The following is a 15485-nucleotide window of genomic DNA, read 5'->3' on the forward strand; positions in this document are numbered from 1 at the left end:
GTGATATTGATTTCTCCCAGATAAAAAGGACTACTTGGGTTCAGGATGTTAGGTTGTAACACATTAAGTAGTGAAATTACTCTCAGTACACTGAGAAAGTGTCATATTGAGGTGATCTTTCTTGCTTTTGTTTTAATGTACCTTCTGGCAATCACAACTTTACTGTGTACACTTTCTGCAAGATTGATTCTGATAAAGCTAGCGTACAACTGGGTAATCAAGCAGAAAACAAGTGTAATAATGGTGCAGCCTCACCTATAACCAGCAAATAGCCTCTTTACAGGTTTAAATAGGAACAGTTCAGCTGTTTATCATGTTAGATTGAGTGACTGTGGAGTGAGAACCCAGGCTGTGTAAAGCCCAGTTTACTGAGAAGGTCTTCAGTGCTATTATAAATGCTGAGAGGTCACAACAAAGGACGAAAGAGCAACCTATTTATATACAAAATTACAGCATAAAAGAAACAGTAAACCAGACACTGACAATGGATTTTCACAGCTACAACTTGTGGGAAAATGTGAGCAATAGGTTTGCTTGTGTGAAATAAATGCTGATATGAGCAGTAAGGATGAACGAGAATAATATCCATCTGCCATATATATTGCAAGTGTCAAACTGGTTAGTTTGATCAGCTTTACAAATAATGTACATGACCTGAACTTATCGACCAAAATTGGAAAAGCCCACTTCAAGAGAAATTATGGAAGATTGTTGAGATGCAATAGAACAGTACCAAAGACTATCATCCAAAGTATTATGCATAAGGCATCCTGCATTAAGTGAGGATATCTCAGGACAAGTGGTGCTAGGCAACGGGGGAAAATAAATCACTACTGCCATGGTTTCCAGAGATCATAATGGATATGATTGCTTTAAGTTGAAGGCTTGAGCATCTCAGAACCTGGAAAGAACTGACAATGTTGTTGTGCCATTTAAAGTGCATTAGCTAGGCTAATGCGTGTGGTGTGGACATTCTGTTAATGTCATGTTTTAACTGCACTTGTGCTCCTCTTCCTTCTTTTCACAGAAAGCTCAGCACTCTGTCAGCGTCACTGTGTTGGGCACATATTGTATTTCATGTCACAATTAAAGCAAGTCCACACTTCAAAATATTTGATTCAGATTAGAGTTAGTACTAGAGATGGAAAGACTTGAAAACTGGCATTGGGGAGCAGTGTACTGACTTGCTCGAATGTTCCTGCCAATGAGTTATTTCTAAGCTGAATGTTCTACTGCAATGGTGGGATGGTCAAATTCCAGCAGACAGTTGAGACCCTATATCCACCATATTCTGGTCAGGAGCCTCTGGCTGTCCTGCTTCAAATAACCTTTTGCGCCATGTCATTGGCTAGGTGCAGGAGAGGTTTCTCTTTCTTTCTTTCTTTTCAGTTTTCTTACACACAGTGTATGTGTCTCTCTCTTTTTCTCACCTACATAAGCAGCTCCTCCCTCTGATGGTCTGGTCACTGATCTCTCAGAACTGGAGATCCCCTATTAGCCTGATGCAGGACCAACCCCAAAACAAAATTGCTGTCCAAAATGTGCCACTCCTCGTGGGCTTGGAATCAATAATGTTGAAGACTAAATGTAGGTTTTGCAAAGTCCTTGCTTGACCAATGGTCTATCACAACCCATTTCCATTTAGATTATAATGGCATCAAGTCAGGAATGCCATAGATGGTTTTCTTCCAATGAGAGTGTAGCTACTGCAAAACATACAGGAAGCAGGTGTAGTTAATGTGGTCAAATCTTTGGAGTCCAAACAGCAAATGCAGTAAACAGGCAACAATGTTCAATGGATCAAGTTTGGGATCACCATAACTTGAGAGTATGGAATCTGCATTTTGTCCATTGGCAGCAAGTACAATTTCTTGCCTGTCAGCAAGGAATAGTTATTTCTGCTTTCCTCTGGCTGTATTTTGCTGCTATTTATCTTTCACGCCATTATCCTTGTTTGTTGATTGCCTTTATAGTTTCATGTGGAACCTCCAGCTGTTAGCTAAGTAAACGATTCTACCCATAGTGAGGATACTTTTTAGATTAGATTAGATTAGATTACTTACAGTGTGGAAACAGGCCCTTTGGCCCAACAAGTCCACACCGCCCCGCCGAAGCGCAACCCACCCATACCTCTACATGTACCCCTTACCTAACACTACGGGCAATTTAGCATGGCCAATTCACCTGACCTGCACATCTTTGGACTGTGGGAGGAAACCGGAGCACCCGGAGGAAACCCACGCAGACACGGGGAGAACGTGCAAACTCCACACAGTCAGTCGCCTGAGGCGGGAAGTGACACTTTTCAATTCCAAAGCCTTGCTCATCTTTTTAACTTTACATTCCGCATAGGTCAGTGTAAAATACTCGAACTGGGGTCTCGGACATTGCAGGGTACCCAGACTAAGACCGTTAATCTTGGATATTATGCCAATCATTGGGCAGTAAAAATGTGAGGGGAAGTGGATCAATTCGCCTCTTTTTAACCCCTTTTAAACTTTTTTTATCAGGCCATTACATAATACTTCCATTGAAGCATAGTACTAATTCAAATTAAGGAACCAATTACAAGATTTACTTGCGTGAAAAAAAGAGGAACTTTATTACTTCAGCAATCTTTGCCTGTCTTAGCTCAACTTGCAAAGAAAGCTAACAGAAAGCCAGCACTTACTGTCATTTGTTCTTTCACTTTGTCAGTTTTGCATTCTCCTGAAGTGTATAGAAACGTAATTACAATGTATGTCTAATCAGAACACAGCCCTTCTCTCAGCTATCTTGCCTGCTTTTATATTTTAAAAAAACATTACATCAATAGAGCTTTTAAACTGTATTCTCTTGATTTTTAAATGTATTTCACTTATTAGCTAAAAAAAAGATTTTGATGGCAGTTGTTCACTGCTTCAGGATCCCAATGGATTAAACCTGCCTTCTGTCTCTACTGTTCCATTTAAGATATCATTGAATCATGAAAGATATCCAACCTGTTAACATCAAACCTTCCTTTTGGAGGTGCCGGTGTTGGACTGGGGTGTACAAAGTTAAAAATCACATAACATCAGATTATAGTCCGACAGATTTATTTGGGAGCACTATCTTTCGGAGTGCTGCTCCTTCATCAGCTGAGCAGCACTCTGAAAGCTAGGGCTTCCAAATAAACCTGTTGGACTATGTCCTGGTGTTGTATGATTTTTAACTTTGTCCACCCCAGTCCAACATCGGCAGTCCACACTGTAAGTAATCTAATCTAAACTCCAAATCATGTGCTAAAGAAGATTACTGTAGGAAATCACTATATCTGTGCAGTAGAAAGTTTGCGCTGTCCAAACAGCATCCGCCATTCGTCAACCATGTTACAACCAAGTCGCGTCAACAAGACACACATTATACCAGAAATACCTACTGGTCTCCCTCTACTAATGCACTATTAACTAACTTTTACTCTGTGCTGTTGCTGCTATTGCTCCAACCTCAGTGTCATAATTCCATACTTAGGTGAATGATTGATTAACAATACCACTGTGAATCTCAGCAAATGAATACATATGAGAGCTGATGCCATTATTTCCCTAGCCCCCTTCCATGCTCAGCGCACACAGTTTAACAGATGTTAGCAAATAATTCTTACAAACTCATTGTTTGATTGCCCTGTGGGAGCCACAAATCTGAGATAACTAGGAAATTTTCTTTTATGGATATCATGCCAACCCATCCCTTGTCTGATAGTCACTGTGCCCAGGTGATCCAGAGCATCTGGGCACAGACAGAGGGAAATCTCTTATTCCATCTGTTGTTTTTTGGCATTATAGTAAGCACAGAATGAAGATTTCTGTCTCCTGGTGAAAGAAAGGCGACAGTGAAGATCATCATAATGGGTTAGGACTGAATCAGCCTCTTTGTTCTGTGGAGCTGAAAGTCCAGGGACATCACAATTTTACTTCCAAACAAAATATCAGCAGAGGTAGCAGAATTTTTTCATTATGAGAAAAAAAGCAAATCTCTCAGAGCCCTGGAGGTGGAATGAGTGTCACCATTATATTTTGTTTTGTCAGGATTCATAAGTTTGGAGTCTCAGATTGTTTTCTTCCTTGGGGTCTGTCTGTGTTTTCTGACTGTATGGAGTCACATGTCACTTGTAATTGAAACAGTGGGAGGGAGTGTGTTCTGCTTTCAGTCCTTAGGAGACTTGGTAAGTGTCATTTCTATCACTTGCTCCTGTTATTAAGCAGCAGGCCTCTATTAGATAATTTTCTGACATTCCATTGCACAATGAATTAGTGTTTTAATCCAATCTGTTGCTATTTTCCCAACTTTAGCTTTAATTTCATTAATTGTCACATGTGCCTAAGTACACATACAGTGAAAAGTTTTGTGTTGCATGCAGTATAGGCAAAGATCATTGGGCGATTGAGCAGAGCGAGGAATGCAAAGCTACAGCTGCAAAGAAGGTGCACAAAAAGCAAGATCAGCAATAGGTTTAAAATTTGAGAGGTCCATTTAGAAGTCTAATAACAGCAGTGAAGAAGCTGTTCTTCAACTTGTTGATACAAAAGCTTAAACACATGTACCTTCTACTTGATGGGGGAGGTTGGAAGAGATTATAACCAGGGTTGGAGGGGTCTTTACTGATGTCAGCTGCCTTTCTGAGGCATCGAGAAGTGTAATTCTTGGAAGAATCTTATTCCAAATCCAATAATGCCGGATTATTGAAGCTCAGTTTCTTAGAAGGTGTCTGCTTATCATTTATTAGGCAAAACCGGTATTTTTTTATTACATCACTGCAACCTGTAAATGAGATTAACAAAACTGGAAGCAGCATACATGTCTAACGTACATAAACCACAAAATCTATTACTTTCTTTATATGATTTTATCAGTTTAATATTTCACTGTTGATTTTCCCCTTGTGGTTTCTAGAATCAGCTTGGGTCTTACACATTGAAAGAAAAGAAATGGGACAATAATAAATGGATGGGTTCTATCAAAGAATCATATTGGACTTAAAACATTAACTCTGTTTCTGTCTGCACAGATGCTGCCAGACCTCCTGAGTTTCTGCAGGACTTTGTCTTTTATAATAAATAAATGGTATTGAACTTACTGCATTGACATTGCAAGTAATACTAGTTTCAACAGTAGCCATTGTCTAATCACTAATAATGCAAACTGCACAGCAGCTTTTATTGCCATGCCAGTGGAACTGAAATTTAACATGAAATAAAAACAGTGTAATTTAATGTGTCCAGTTCAAATCACAGTGGAAAAAAACCTAAATAGTAAAAGTAATGTTGGGAGGAGCCAGATGCCAGTAGACTGAGTTATGAGAAAAGGTTCTAAAGACAGGAGCTTTCCAGTCTTGAAAGGAAGTGAAAGTGGTTGGATAAAAGTTTGTAAGATAAATAGAACAGGAAGGGTTCACCTTGGGCAGTCTCTCTCTCTCTCTCTCTCTCTCACCCCCCCACCTCCTCAAACGCGACCTTCTCAACAAGGGGACATAGGTCCAAACTGGTAAAAGCCAAGATGACTAATATCAGGCAACACTTTTTTCAAGCAAGAAGTGATTATTATTGAATTGACCTTTCAGGCAGAATAATGGAAGCAAAAACAATGTAAATCAAGATGCAGTGAATGATGTGGAAAGATGAGTTGAATTGCCACCTGGGTCTGGACTTAGTTTGGAACAGCTACATAGTTTAACTATTTGAATAACAGTGATATTTTGTTCGATTTAATGGTCTGTCACATCTCCTGATGCAATGAATAGCCAAGAATTTCTAAATAGACCCACAAAGAAAATCGAACCAATTGTGCTATTATCACATAGTGAAGTAACAGCTGTGGAGAAGACCAATTTCACAGAAGAAGAGTTGATAAATGAATTAAATACATTCATAACTAGTAACTTATAGCCTGTAGTTTGGCCAAGTTCATTTACAGACTGAAGCAGGTGTAATTATTGCACTGCTTTGGAGCAGTCAATCAACAAGCCCTTGTTGGAAAGTAGGAAATGAGCCACATCTTTATAAAGTTAGTGAGTCAGCATAGAATGGAGTTAGGACCTGGATCATTCAGGGCTGTCTATAAATTTCTGTACATGTCAGTTGGCACTGAATTATTTTGTATGATGACAAAGGACTATAGAACGCTTCAGAGATGCAGTAGCAATAATTGCAACATAACAAATAGCTTTCAATATATAAGACTGAAATAAATCTGGTTTCCAGTGCAATTTTTGGGAAAAAAAAACTACTGTGCATGTATACCTCAGATAACAAAATGCTTATTTTGACAAAGCAAAGGTAGTTTACCTGTGATGGTACAACACAGATAAAAATAGTTGATTTAACGTTTTGTGCCATTTTGCAGGAATCAGAAACAAAGGCAGATGACCAGACTCTGGACATAAGGCTGTCTCCATCCCTAGACAGTTTCCCTCCAGAAGAAGAGAACAGTCCTTATGAATTCCTGGCTGTTACAAAGAAACCCCGTTCACTGGAAATATCCAGAGTGTCTTCAGGAATAACAGGTAGTACAACTTGAGAGCCCTTAAGTTTCAGGTTTTGGATTCAAATATAACCGAAATACATATAGAAGGCACATACGGCAGTACTGGTGAAACAGAGCAAAGGGCACTACATGTGCCTGTGTCCCACTGAGCTGATCTCACCATATTATATAAAGGTTAGTTCACTGAAATTTCTTTTGAGACTTCTAGAACTCAGTTCTCCTGGGGCGGGAGTATCATTGTAATCAGCATGTCAGTTGACAGCAGCTACTGTTGATTGACCTCAAAGTGATATTAATTTCCATTTGAAAATCTGTCTGAAACATAGAGGTCCCTTTGACTGATTGGTCTTTGAAGCCAAAAAGGCAAGTTAACATAATAAAATATAGCCTGTTTTGATAGGCCCACGAAGGAAGAAAACGTCATCTCTGAAGAATTTGTTCTAAATTATTGTTGATTATTCATACCATAATCTGAGGAGAAGTCTCTAAGTTGCATTAAATAGAGCCTTAAAATCCAAAGTTTACTGCTCCAATTGGAGTAATAGGTAGACTGCATAATAGGATTAAGTGCAAAGTACTAGCTTGCTTTAGGTGCATGACGACAAATGAATGTGCATTTTGGTCGTTCGAGTAGATCTTTGTTCTCCCATTTCACTGCTGGAAAACAGCTGTAACTAGATTCAACCTCCATCTAATGTGTATTCAGACATTGATAAAGTCCAACTTAATGATGTGGCACCATTCATCGTATTATTAATATCAGTGACAGAACCAAGTACTACCCATAAACGTCTATTTTTGTAGGTTAACTCTTTGTTACCTTGCTTCAGCCATTATCAAAGTGGCTTTGGCGCCTCAAACAAGTTAACTCCTGAAATATAACAGCAATTGCTATTAAAAAAAGGTTGTGTCTTGGCCTTGAACCCTGCTCCAGCAATAAGTAGGACTTAAGAATTCTAGATGGGAAAATCACCAACATGCAAGTGGACAATTTTAAAGAGGGTTATCATTCTTTTTTGAGGAAATTACTCATTTAAAGCTCAATAGCAAGATGTTGATTTCAAATGTAAAAGAACTCTACAATATCCATTTTATTTATAATATAAACTAGTAAATATTCTATGATACATTGTACATTTGATCATCCAAATCTACAACAGAAATTTTTATTGTAACTGCTGTGTAATCTTTGAAAGGGAAAGTGCACATTTGAACATTGGTCCCTTTACTTTTAATATTCTGATTTAATAAATGCTGTTAATCAAATTTATTGATCAAAGATTAAAACCAAACCATGTCAAGTGTCACTTTGCAAATCAACCTACAGCAAGTATTTTGATTTGTTATATAAAGATACACTGCTGTGGACTGAAGAAACTGCTGCGTTTTACTTTGCAGAGTTATTCCATTCCATTGTGCTGACCATGTTCGGCTCATAGACTATGGAGGTACGAAATAAACCCATTCTCTGCAACTTACCACCCACAACAATGTGATCCTGATTCTTGCTGTGAGACAAGAGTAGGAAAATTATTGGAAGCCAAGCAGTTTCACACAGGGAAAGTGCAAAATTCAATGCATGAGTCAATAAGTGAAATTATCATCCAACACCGGGACTAATTGATCAGTTCGATTTCCAACAGCTTCCTCTGAGAGATAACGTGTACAGTATTGGACGTACAACGGAGATGATTAATAATTTACCATAAGTGGTTAGTTACAAGGTCAAACAGAAATCTGTCTCTAGTTGGAAATCAGTGACAGAATCCTTAGAATCAGCAAATTGATAGTTTATGGCCATCCCATGAGACATTTTTACCTAAAGCATTTAAATTGTACACATCATCTTATTTTAAAAGTTATCTTTGCCTCTATCTCTCCTCCTGACCAATTCTCACTCTGTAGATCAAAAGAAAAGCAGAGTCCCAGTCTAGCTCGCACGTCAACGTATCCAAATAATAGATCAAACCGTTACATTTTAATGTTTGCAAAGAAGTAGCAGGATCATAATTCTTTGTGTACGTTTAAAGTGTCAAAAAGTAAGCTTCAGTATCCAATCACTGAGCTTTGGAAATTTTGCTTTCCTTTTTACTGCATTTATGCCAAATGAATTGTAATTCGCATGAAACCTTTGGTAGCAATTTTCACTCAGTGATCTGACAGATGTGGGCGTGCAGCTTAGTTTCTGAGTTTACCTACCCATTGTGGAGCATCTGAGAGATATCCAGTTCCAAATTTCACTTGCTTTTGTCTGTACATCCAGCAGGCCTAGATTTCTGACCAAGGCACTGAAATGAGTTTCCAGCAGGCCGATTCAATGTTGTAGAGATGCTGGCAGGAAAAGACAAAAAAAAACAATGTTTTTTTCATTCAGTTTTACTTCCTTGGGCCTCACAGGGAAAGCCTAGACCTTTCCAGTCCTGGCAGAGATGTAGAAATGTCAATAGGAGCTTCTGGGAGCTTGAGACATACGAGAGCTGAATTCAAGGATAGTGCCACTGTTCACATTCATTGCCCATGACTTTATAGATTAACATGGTAGAGCAATAATTAGCTGGTACCTTCCTCCATCTGATGTTAGTCCTATGTGACTAAACATCAAGATGACATTGCCACTTTTTGCAAATGCTCAGAAGCTACCTTCTGAGTATTGGTGCAATTATCCCACTAATCAACAAGGAGCTCAACCTCAGAGCTCAAAAATTCTGGAAGGCAGTTCAGAAACAGTTCACCTCTGTCTTCCTTCTGTAAATGGACAAGCACTTACCTGCCAGGAATAGATGGAAAATCATCTCATGGGATAGAAATGATGCTCAGGTGTTAAAATAGCTCAGAGTATATTTCTTGAGCTGGAGATTAATTTTTAATCTCAGTATACTGCACAACTACTGAAATCTGTACTGGAGTTAAAATCTGAGCCATTGATTTTTGCATCCCCTGCCTCTAAGGAGCATGAATTGTTGTCAGAATACCAATCAATGAGGGAGGCAATTTGTTTCTGTATAGATTGTCCACTTTGTAGGATTCACTCCAAAGTCGATTGAATTCTGGTTCACACCCAGAGGAACAATGATTCCGAGATTCAAATGAACTATTTTTGTAAGATGAATGTTTTATTACTTCTCCCAATTATTTAATGTCTTTTTAATACAACCTTAAAGACAAGACCCTGTAATGCAGAAAATAGAGGCTTGTTCACTCCATGGAATGAATGTAATCTTTTGACATCTTTCTACTTGAAGAGTTGCCACCTTCACCATTAACATTTCTGTTTTGGAGGGTACTGAGGCTTCCGTTATACCCTGGCTTCTAGCAACCTCAATTTCTCGGTACGTTTCCGCCCTCCTCTTGTCTGCCTGCTGTAAAGGTATATTTCCTAGTGTCCCTGAATTCTCTCTTGTTTTGGTTGGACACCGTCTTCTGGAGTCTTTCCCTGAGTACATTGTCTCATTTGACCTTCAAAACAGTCAGGTTAATTTTTCTGCATTCCCTCCTTTGTTACTAATACTGTTAACTGCATTCCTATCTGTGCAATGCAGTGTTTCATTTCACTTTTCCCAAAACTGATATTACACACTCCCTAATCCCTCTCTTCCCTTCAGATGTAGTCTGTATAAGTGGCCATTTATTAGTTCAATGTGATTGACTGCTCCTGTTAGATCATAATTAACCATCTCAAGCTTTATACATTTTGCCTGAAGAAGTGACCAGATTCATGCCCTTTAACTACAATTTGCCATGACACAATCAAATCCATCAGTCTCTAACTCAGCACTTCTTTCAACTTTCTTGTGTTTTTTGGGTGGAATTTATATTCTTAATCATTTTAATGATGATGTGATTATGTGGACAATTCTCTGTTATTTAGTGCACAGGGGCTTTTACTGAAATAATCTTCATGAAAGACATAATATTCTCTGTTCAGCTTACTTTCTAGCCTCATCACTCAATTTATTATCATGATGATGTTGTGATATTTGTCCATTTCTAGCCAGATTATAAGCATATGTATTTTAGGTGATACTTTCACTGAAGCAACTTGATTGGATAGAATCATCCGAAAAAAAACCCTTCAAATCTCCTGCAACCCGGGAAGTGGCATCTTGGGATAACCCTTGAATTCTGTTGCTTTCCTGACAGAAACAGCTTGATTTCTATTGACTTGGGCATGGAGAACTAACAACCACCAGGCATTATTTTTATTTGCTCATGGGATGTGGGTGTCTCTGATTGGGCCAGCATTTATTGTCCATCCATAATTGCCCAGAGGCAGTTTAAGAGTCAAAAATATTGCTGGGGGTCTGGAGTCACACGTAGGCTAGACTAGGTAAGGAAAGCAGTTTCCTTCACTAAATAACAATAGTGAACCAGATGGGTTTTTCCAACAACCAGCAACAGATTCACAGTTGTCATTAGATTCTTAATTTCAGATGTTTTCAATTGTGTTTGAATTATATCATCTGTCATGGCAGGACTTTGCACATTCTCCCCGTGTCTGCGTGGGTTTCCTCCGGGTGCTCTGGTTTCCTCCCACAGTCCAAAGATGTGCAGGTCAGGTGAATTGGCCATGCTAAATTGCCCATAGTGTTGGGTAAGGGGTAAATGTAGGGGTATGGGTGGTTTGTGCTTCGGCGGGGCGGTGTGGACTTGTTGGGCCGAAGGGGCTGTTTCCACACTGTAAAGTAATCTAATCTGTAAAGTAATCTAATCTAATCTAATTGCAAAGATTCAAACCCTGGACATTACCTAGGTCTCTGGATTAATAGTTTAGTGATAATGCCAGTAGGCTATCGCCTGCCACTTCTGAAGGATGCAGTGATGGGGAATGGTGCTACTTTGATACCTCCTGTGAAAAAAAGCAACATAAACAGGTAACCTATACCCAGGGCTCTATCAATTCTATTCAAAAATGACCCAGTTTTTTGTATCCACAAGGAAGAGAGCATAATGATCTCTGTTATACTTGCCCTTCACTTTGCGAGGTGATGTATAGCCAACTCTTGTTTGGTTCTCAAAGCATGTGGTTGAGGTCAGGAATGTCGAGCCTGGAGATTAAACACTCCACACACTGGGGTCTCGATCTGAAAGCACGAGTACTCCACAGGCATTGACTTCTGTAAAAATGAAATAACTGCGAGAAATATTCCTGTAGCAAGATGATTTCAATCAATGTCAGAAAGTGAGTGACTGCAATTTTCTGAGAGAGCATCGAAAGCAGATAAACTGGCATCAGTGCCCAAAAATTGAAGTCCAGGACATTGATACTCTGACAACAACATCATGCTTCGGCAGATATAAGGACATTAACTACAACTCCAAATTATTTCACATTTTTTCCAGAATGTTAAACTGATTTCATTTGGCCTCACCCAGAATTCTATCTGCAGGAACAACAGAAGAGCCATCTTGCCACTTAAGAGTGATTTGACTTTGGTTCAAAAGGTTTTAAGAAATAAAAATGGACGTGCTGATCATTATGTCTCAGAACGTTGCAAAGTGCTTCTGAACCAATGTTAGTTTTGATGGTCAGTCATTGTTCTTATATAAGCAAATGTGATAGTTGATTTTTGCAGGACAAGCTCTGAACATTAAATGAATAATATTTGTTTTAGTTGGCCGAGGAATTACGTGAACAAAGTAATCAGGGAAATGCTGCATTGTTCTTGAAATGATTGCCCTGGAGGCATATGTTCTGCAAACTCGTAAAACTGATTTCCACATTCCATGATTCAAGGATAAACTAATAAAAGAGAAAAAGTAAGTCATTTCAGTCGTGCCTTGGATATTCAGAGCATTTTAGTCCAGTTTTCTAGTATAGTCACCAATGTAATGTAAGAAAACCACCTAGTTTTTGCACAACAACTCTCACAACTAGCAGTGTGAAATGACTAGATGATCTGTTTTTGTGATGTAGATGGAAGAGTGAATTTTGAACAGATAACAGAGAGAACCTCCTGATACTCCTCAACTCTATAACTCTAATAGTGTTTTGAATCTTTCACATCCATCTGAGAATGCAGATGAGACCTTAGCTTAAAGACTCCTCTGATAAATAGCATCTTGAACAGTGTAGCACTCTGAAGTACTGCACTGAAGTGGCAGCTTTGACTTTTGTGCTCAAGTCCTGGAGTGAGACTTGATCCCATAACCTTTTTATTGAGCAGGGAAATCTTCCACCCAAGCTACGTTTCAATTGAGTCAAAGAGTGTGGTGCTGGAAAAGCACAGATGGTCAGGCAGCATCCGAGGAGCAGGAGAGTCGATGTTTTGAGCATAAGCCCTTGATCTTTACTGATGAAGAGCTTATGCTCGAAACATCGACTCTTCTACTCCTCAGATGCTGCCAGACCGGCTGTGCTTTTCCAGCACCACACTCTTCGACTCTGATCTCCAGCATCTGCAGTCCTCACTTTCTCCAATTTTCAATTGACACAAACGTGCAGATCGCTTCCAAAATCAAGTGGATGAATGCACTAGATACTGAGGTGCAGTAAGTCCTTCCTTAAAGTTGTCCTGATTAATGTTGTTTCATTTTAACATTAATAAATTAATGAACCTGTAATCTCATTGAGTTTAGTGAGATTCATTTTAATGTCATTTTTTGTGCAACCCAGTTGGCACATACCCTTGTCCACAATCTCCGACTTGCTCTTTTTCTGCCACCTTGACCTCCAAATGGTTGTTTCTCCTCACTCATGACTACTTGAGTTGCAGCCTCTTGTCTGTCCCAGAACCATGCATTGCTTCTTTCTCCTGGACTCAAATTCTCATGCATAAATCCTGCTTCAATCTGAAGCCATTGTTCCAAAGTTGTGAAACTGTGAATCCTGATAGCTCAGATGCATTGAGGCTTTTATATTCCATGTTTCTTTTTGAAAAATGTTTTTCAAAAGTTGCTGCTCATCTCCCAAGATCAAGAGGGGAATGTGGTGCACAGGAACATTTATTAAAACAAATATGATTGCCAAAACCTCAGCACCTCAACCGTTGCGATTTGCACTTGCATACCATCTTAACAGAACCCAAGTCCAGGATAAGGGGCTGGGAGGGGAGAATGGATGTCATGACTGGGGGCAGACATCAAAACTTGGAGGTTTGGGAAGTGAAAATTGTCTGCAGAACCAGGAAGATTAGCAAGAATAAACTTCAGGAAGCAGGATTGTTCATGAGCAGGAGTGACTATAAATAGCAAGCTATATCTTTCTCTCTGTGTTACCATTATTTTATTTTAACATGTATCACATTTGACAATGTAAGGATTTAACCATATGAAATATTTCAACTGAGAGGGTACAATGTCTTAATACCTGTATTTTAAGATCCTACACAGCCAAACTACTTACTCTTAGTTACTTCAGTTGAAGTTGTGATTTTCAGGAATGCCACCACGAAATGAGAAAGTACTGGACTGACCCATCAATATCAGGAAAGGTGCCTGATCTGATCTTGCAGAGAGGTTTTGCGTAACACTGAGGAATTAATCAAACAGTATATCTTTAAGTCGTAGCATACAACAAAAGGTATTACTGTATAATATGATGTTAGTCACCCAGTATTCTATTAATTGCTTTAAAATTTATTGAATCCATGTTATAAATTGAAAGCATTCTAGAATCCCTTTAAATGCGATGCTTTTGCAAAGAGCTGATATGAAATCATTCCTGTTGGATAAGACAAGATCAGTCCATTAGATAAATATTGTAAGCAGCAAATCCCCTATCCATGTCTTCTGTTTATTGTTATTTTCCATTTGCCAGCCAAAAAACTGACAAACAGATGGGCTGCGCTATAATGCGATTGTCATTCCATAAAATGGACCTTACCTTAGGGAAACTTGTGCTGCTATAAAAAGATTGTGCCATAATTATTTCTTTCTTTTACATTGCATGTTCCTACAGCACTGTAAGCAGTTTCCACTGCATTACAAATTTAAAGGGAACGCTGCTTTTCTTGATAGCATATCCCCTCTTTTTGTACCAGAGCTTGTTAAACAGCAGGGATCAATACATCCAATGTACATAACTGTACTAAAATGTACTCCAATTGACATTTGGCTTGAGATGGACATTTAGATCAAATATTGTAATGGATTATATGTAGTGCCATTCATTATCAGAGCCATTAACAAGCCCATGATAATGCAGACAAAATAATTGTAAGTCATCAAAGGAAAATTATTTAATTCAAATGTTCATATGATTGGAAATGTTATCCATTTGAAAATGGGTGATAAGCAGAATCATAGAATCCTCACAATGTGGAGGCAGATCATTTGGCCCATTGAGTCGACACTGACCCTCTGAAGAGCATCACACCAAACTCCATCCCCCTATCCTATAAACCTGCATTTCCCATGGCTAATCCACCTAACCTGCATGTCCCTGGACACTATAGGCAATTTGCCATGGCCAATGCACTTAACCTGCACATCTTTGGACTGAGGGAGGAATCTGGAGCACCCAGAAGAATCCCCTGGAGATATGGGGAGAATGTGCAAACTCCACACAGACAGTCCCCCAAGGGTGGAATCGAACACAGGTCCCTGGCTTTGTGAGGCAGCAGTGCTGACCACTAAGCCACTAAACTCTACTTAGGATTTATCTTTTTACTTGTTCCATGCCTTCATCCACTCACTTACAAACATTCTTCAGCCATACTAGGTTCCTGTTTCTCATCCATTCCTGTGATCAGAGTGGTTTGCTGCTTCTATTTAAGGGTATAAGGGTGTGAAAGGGTTGATGTCGAGGAGTGCCTTAAGCATCACCCACTACAATGATGTTATGTAGGTTTGGTGCAAGGAAGTGAGACCCCACTATCTGGGTCTTACTCACAGCCGCGTAACAATACCTTAAAACATCCACGTGTCTTGTATATTGTTGCTGACGTACAATAGATTACATTTTGTTTAAGACAGGAGCCTCTTTTTGTTATACTGCCTCTACCATAATATACCAAGTGATTCCTGCAGATCCCTCCCAGGAA

General features: G+C 39.1%; 1 protein-coding gene across 16 annotated transcripts in view; it reads left to right on the top strand.

Annotated features, from left to right (window-relative positions):
* anks1b (ankyrin repeat and sterile alpha motif domain containing 1B) overlaps positions 1 to 15485 on the top strand; it is an 818433-nt gene that overhangs the window by 584365 nt on the left and 218583 nt on the right. For all 16 annotated transcript variants that reach the window (XR_015761150.1, XR_015761151.1, XM_043713626.2 and 13 more), the window contains one exon: positions 6364 to 6523. Coding sequence is in view for 14 of the 16 variants with exons in the window: in XM_043713626.2 (XP_043569561.1) it covers positions 6364 to 6523 (160 nt within the window). In the remaining 2 variants the exon portion in view is untranslated. The remainder of the gene's footprint in view (positions 1 to 6363; positions 6524 to 15485) is intronic.

The sequence above is a fragment of the Chiloscyllium plagiosum genome, unplaced genomic scaffold, assembly GCF_037043375.1.
Source record: "Chiloscyllium plagiosum isolate Xiang-an unplaced genomic scaffold, Cpla_swu_hap1 HiC_scaffold_23, whole genome shotgun sequence".
Classification (NCBI taxonomy): domain Eukaryota; kingdom Metazoa; phylum Chordata; class Chondrichthyes; order Orectolobiformes; family Hemiscylliidae; genus Chiloscyllium; species Chiloscyllium plagiosum.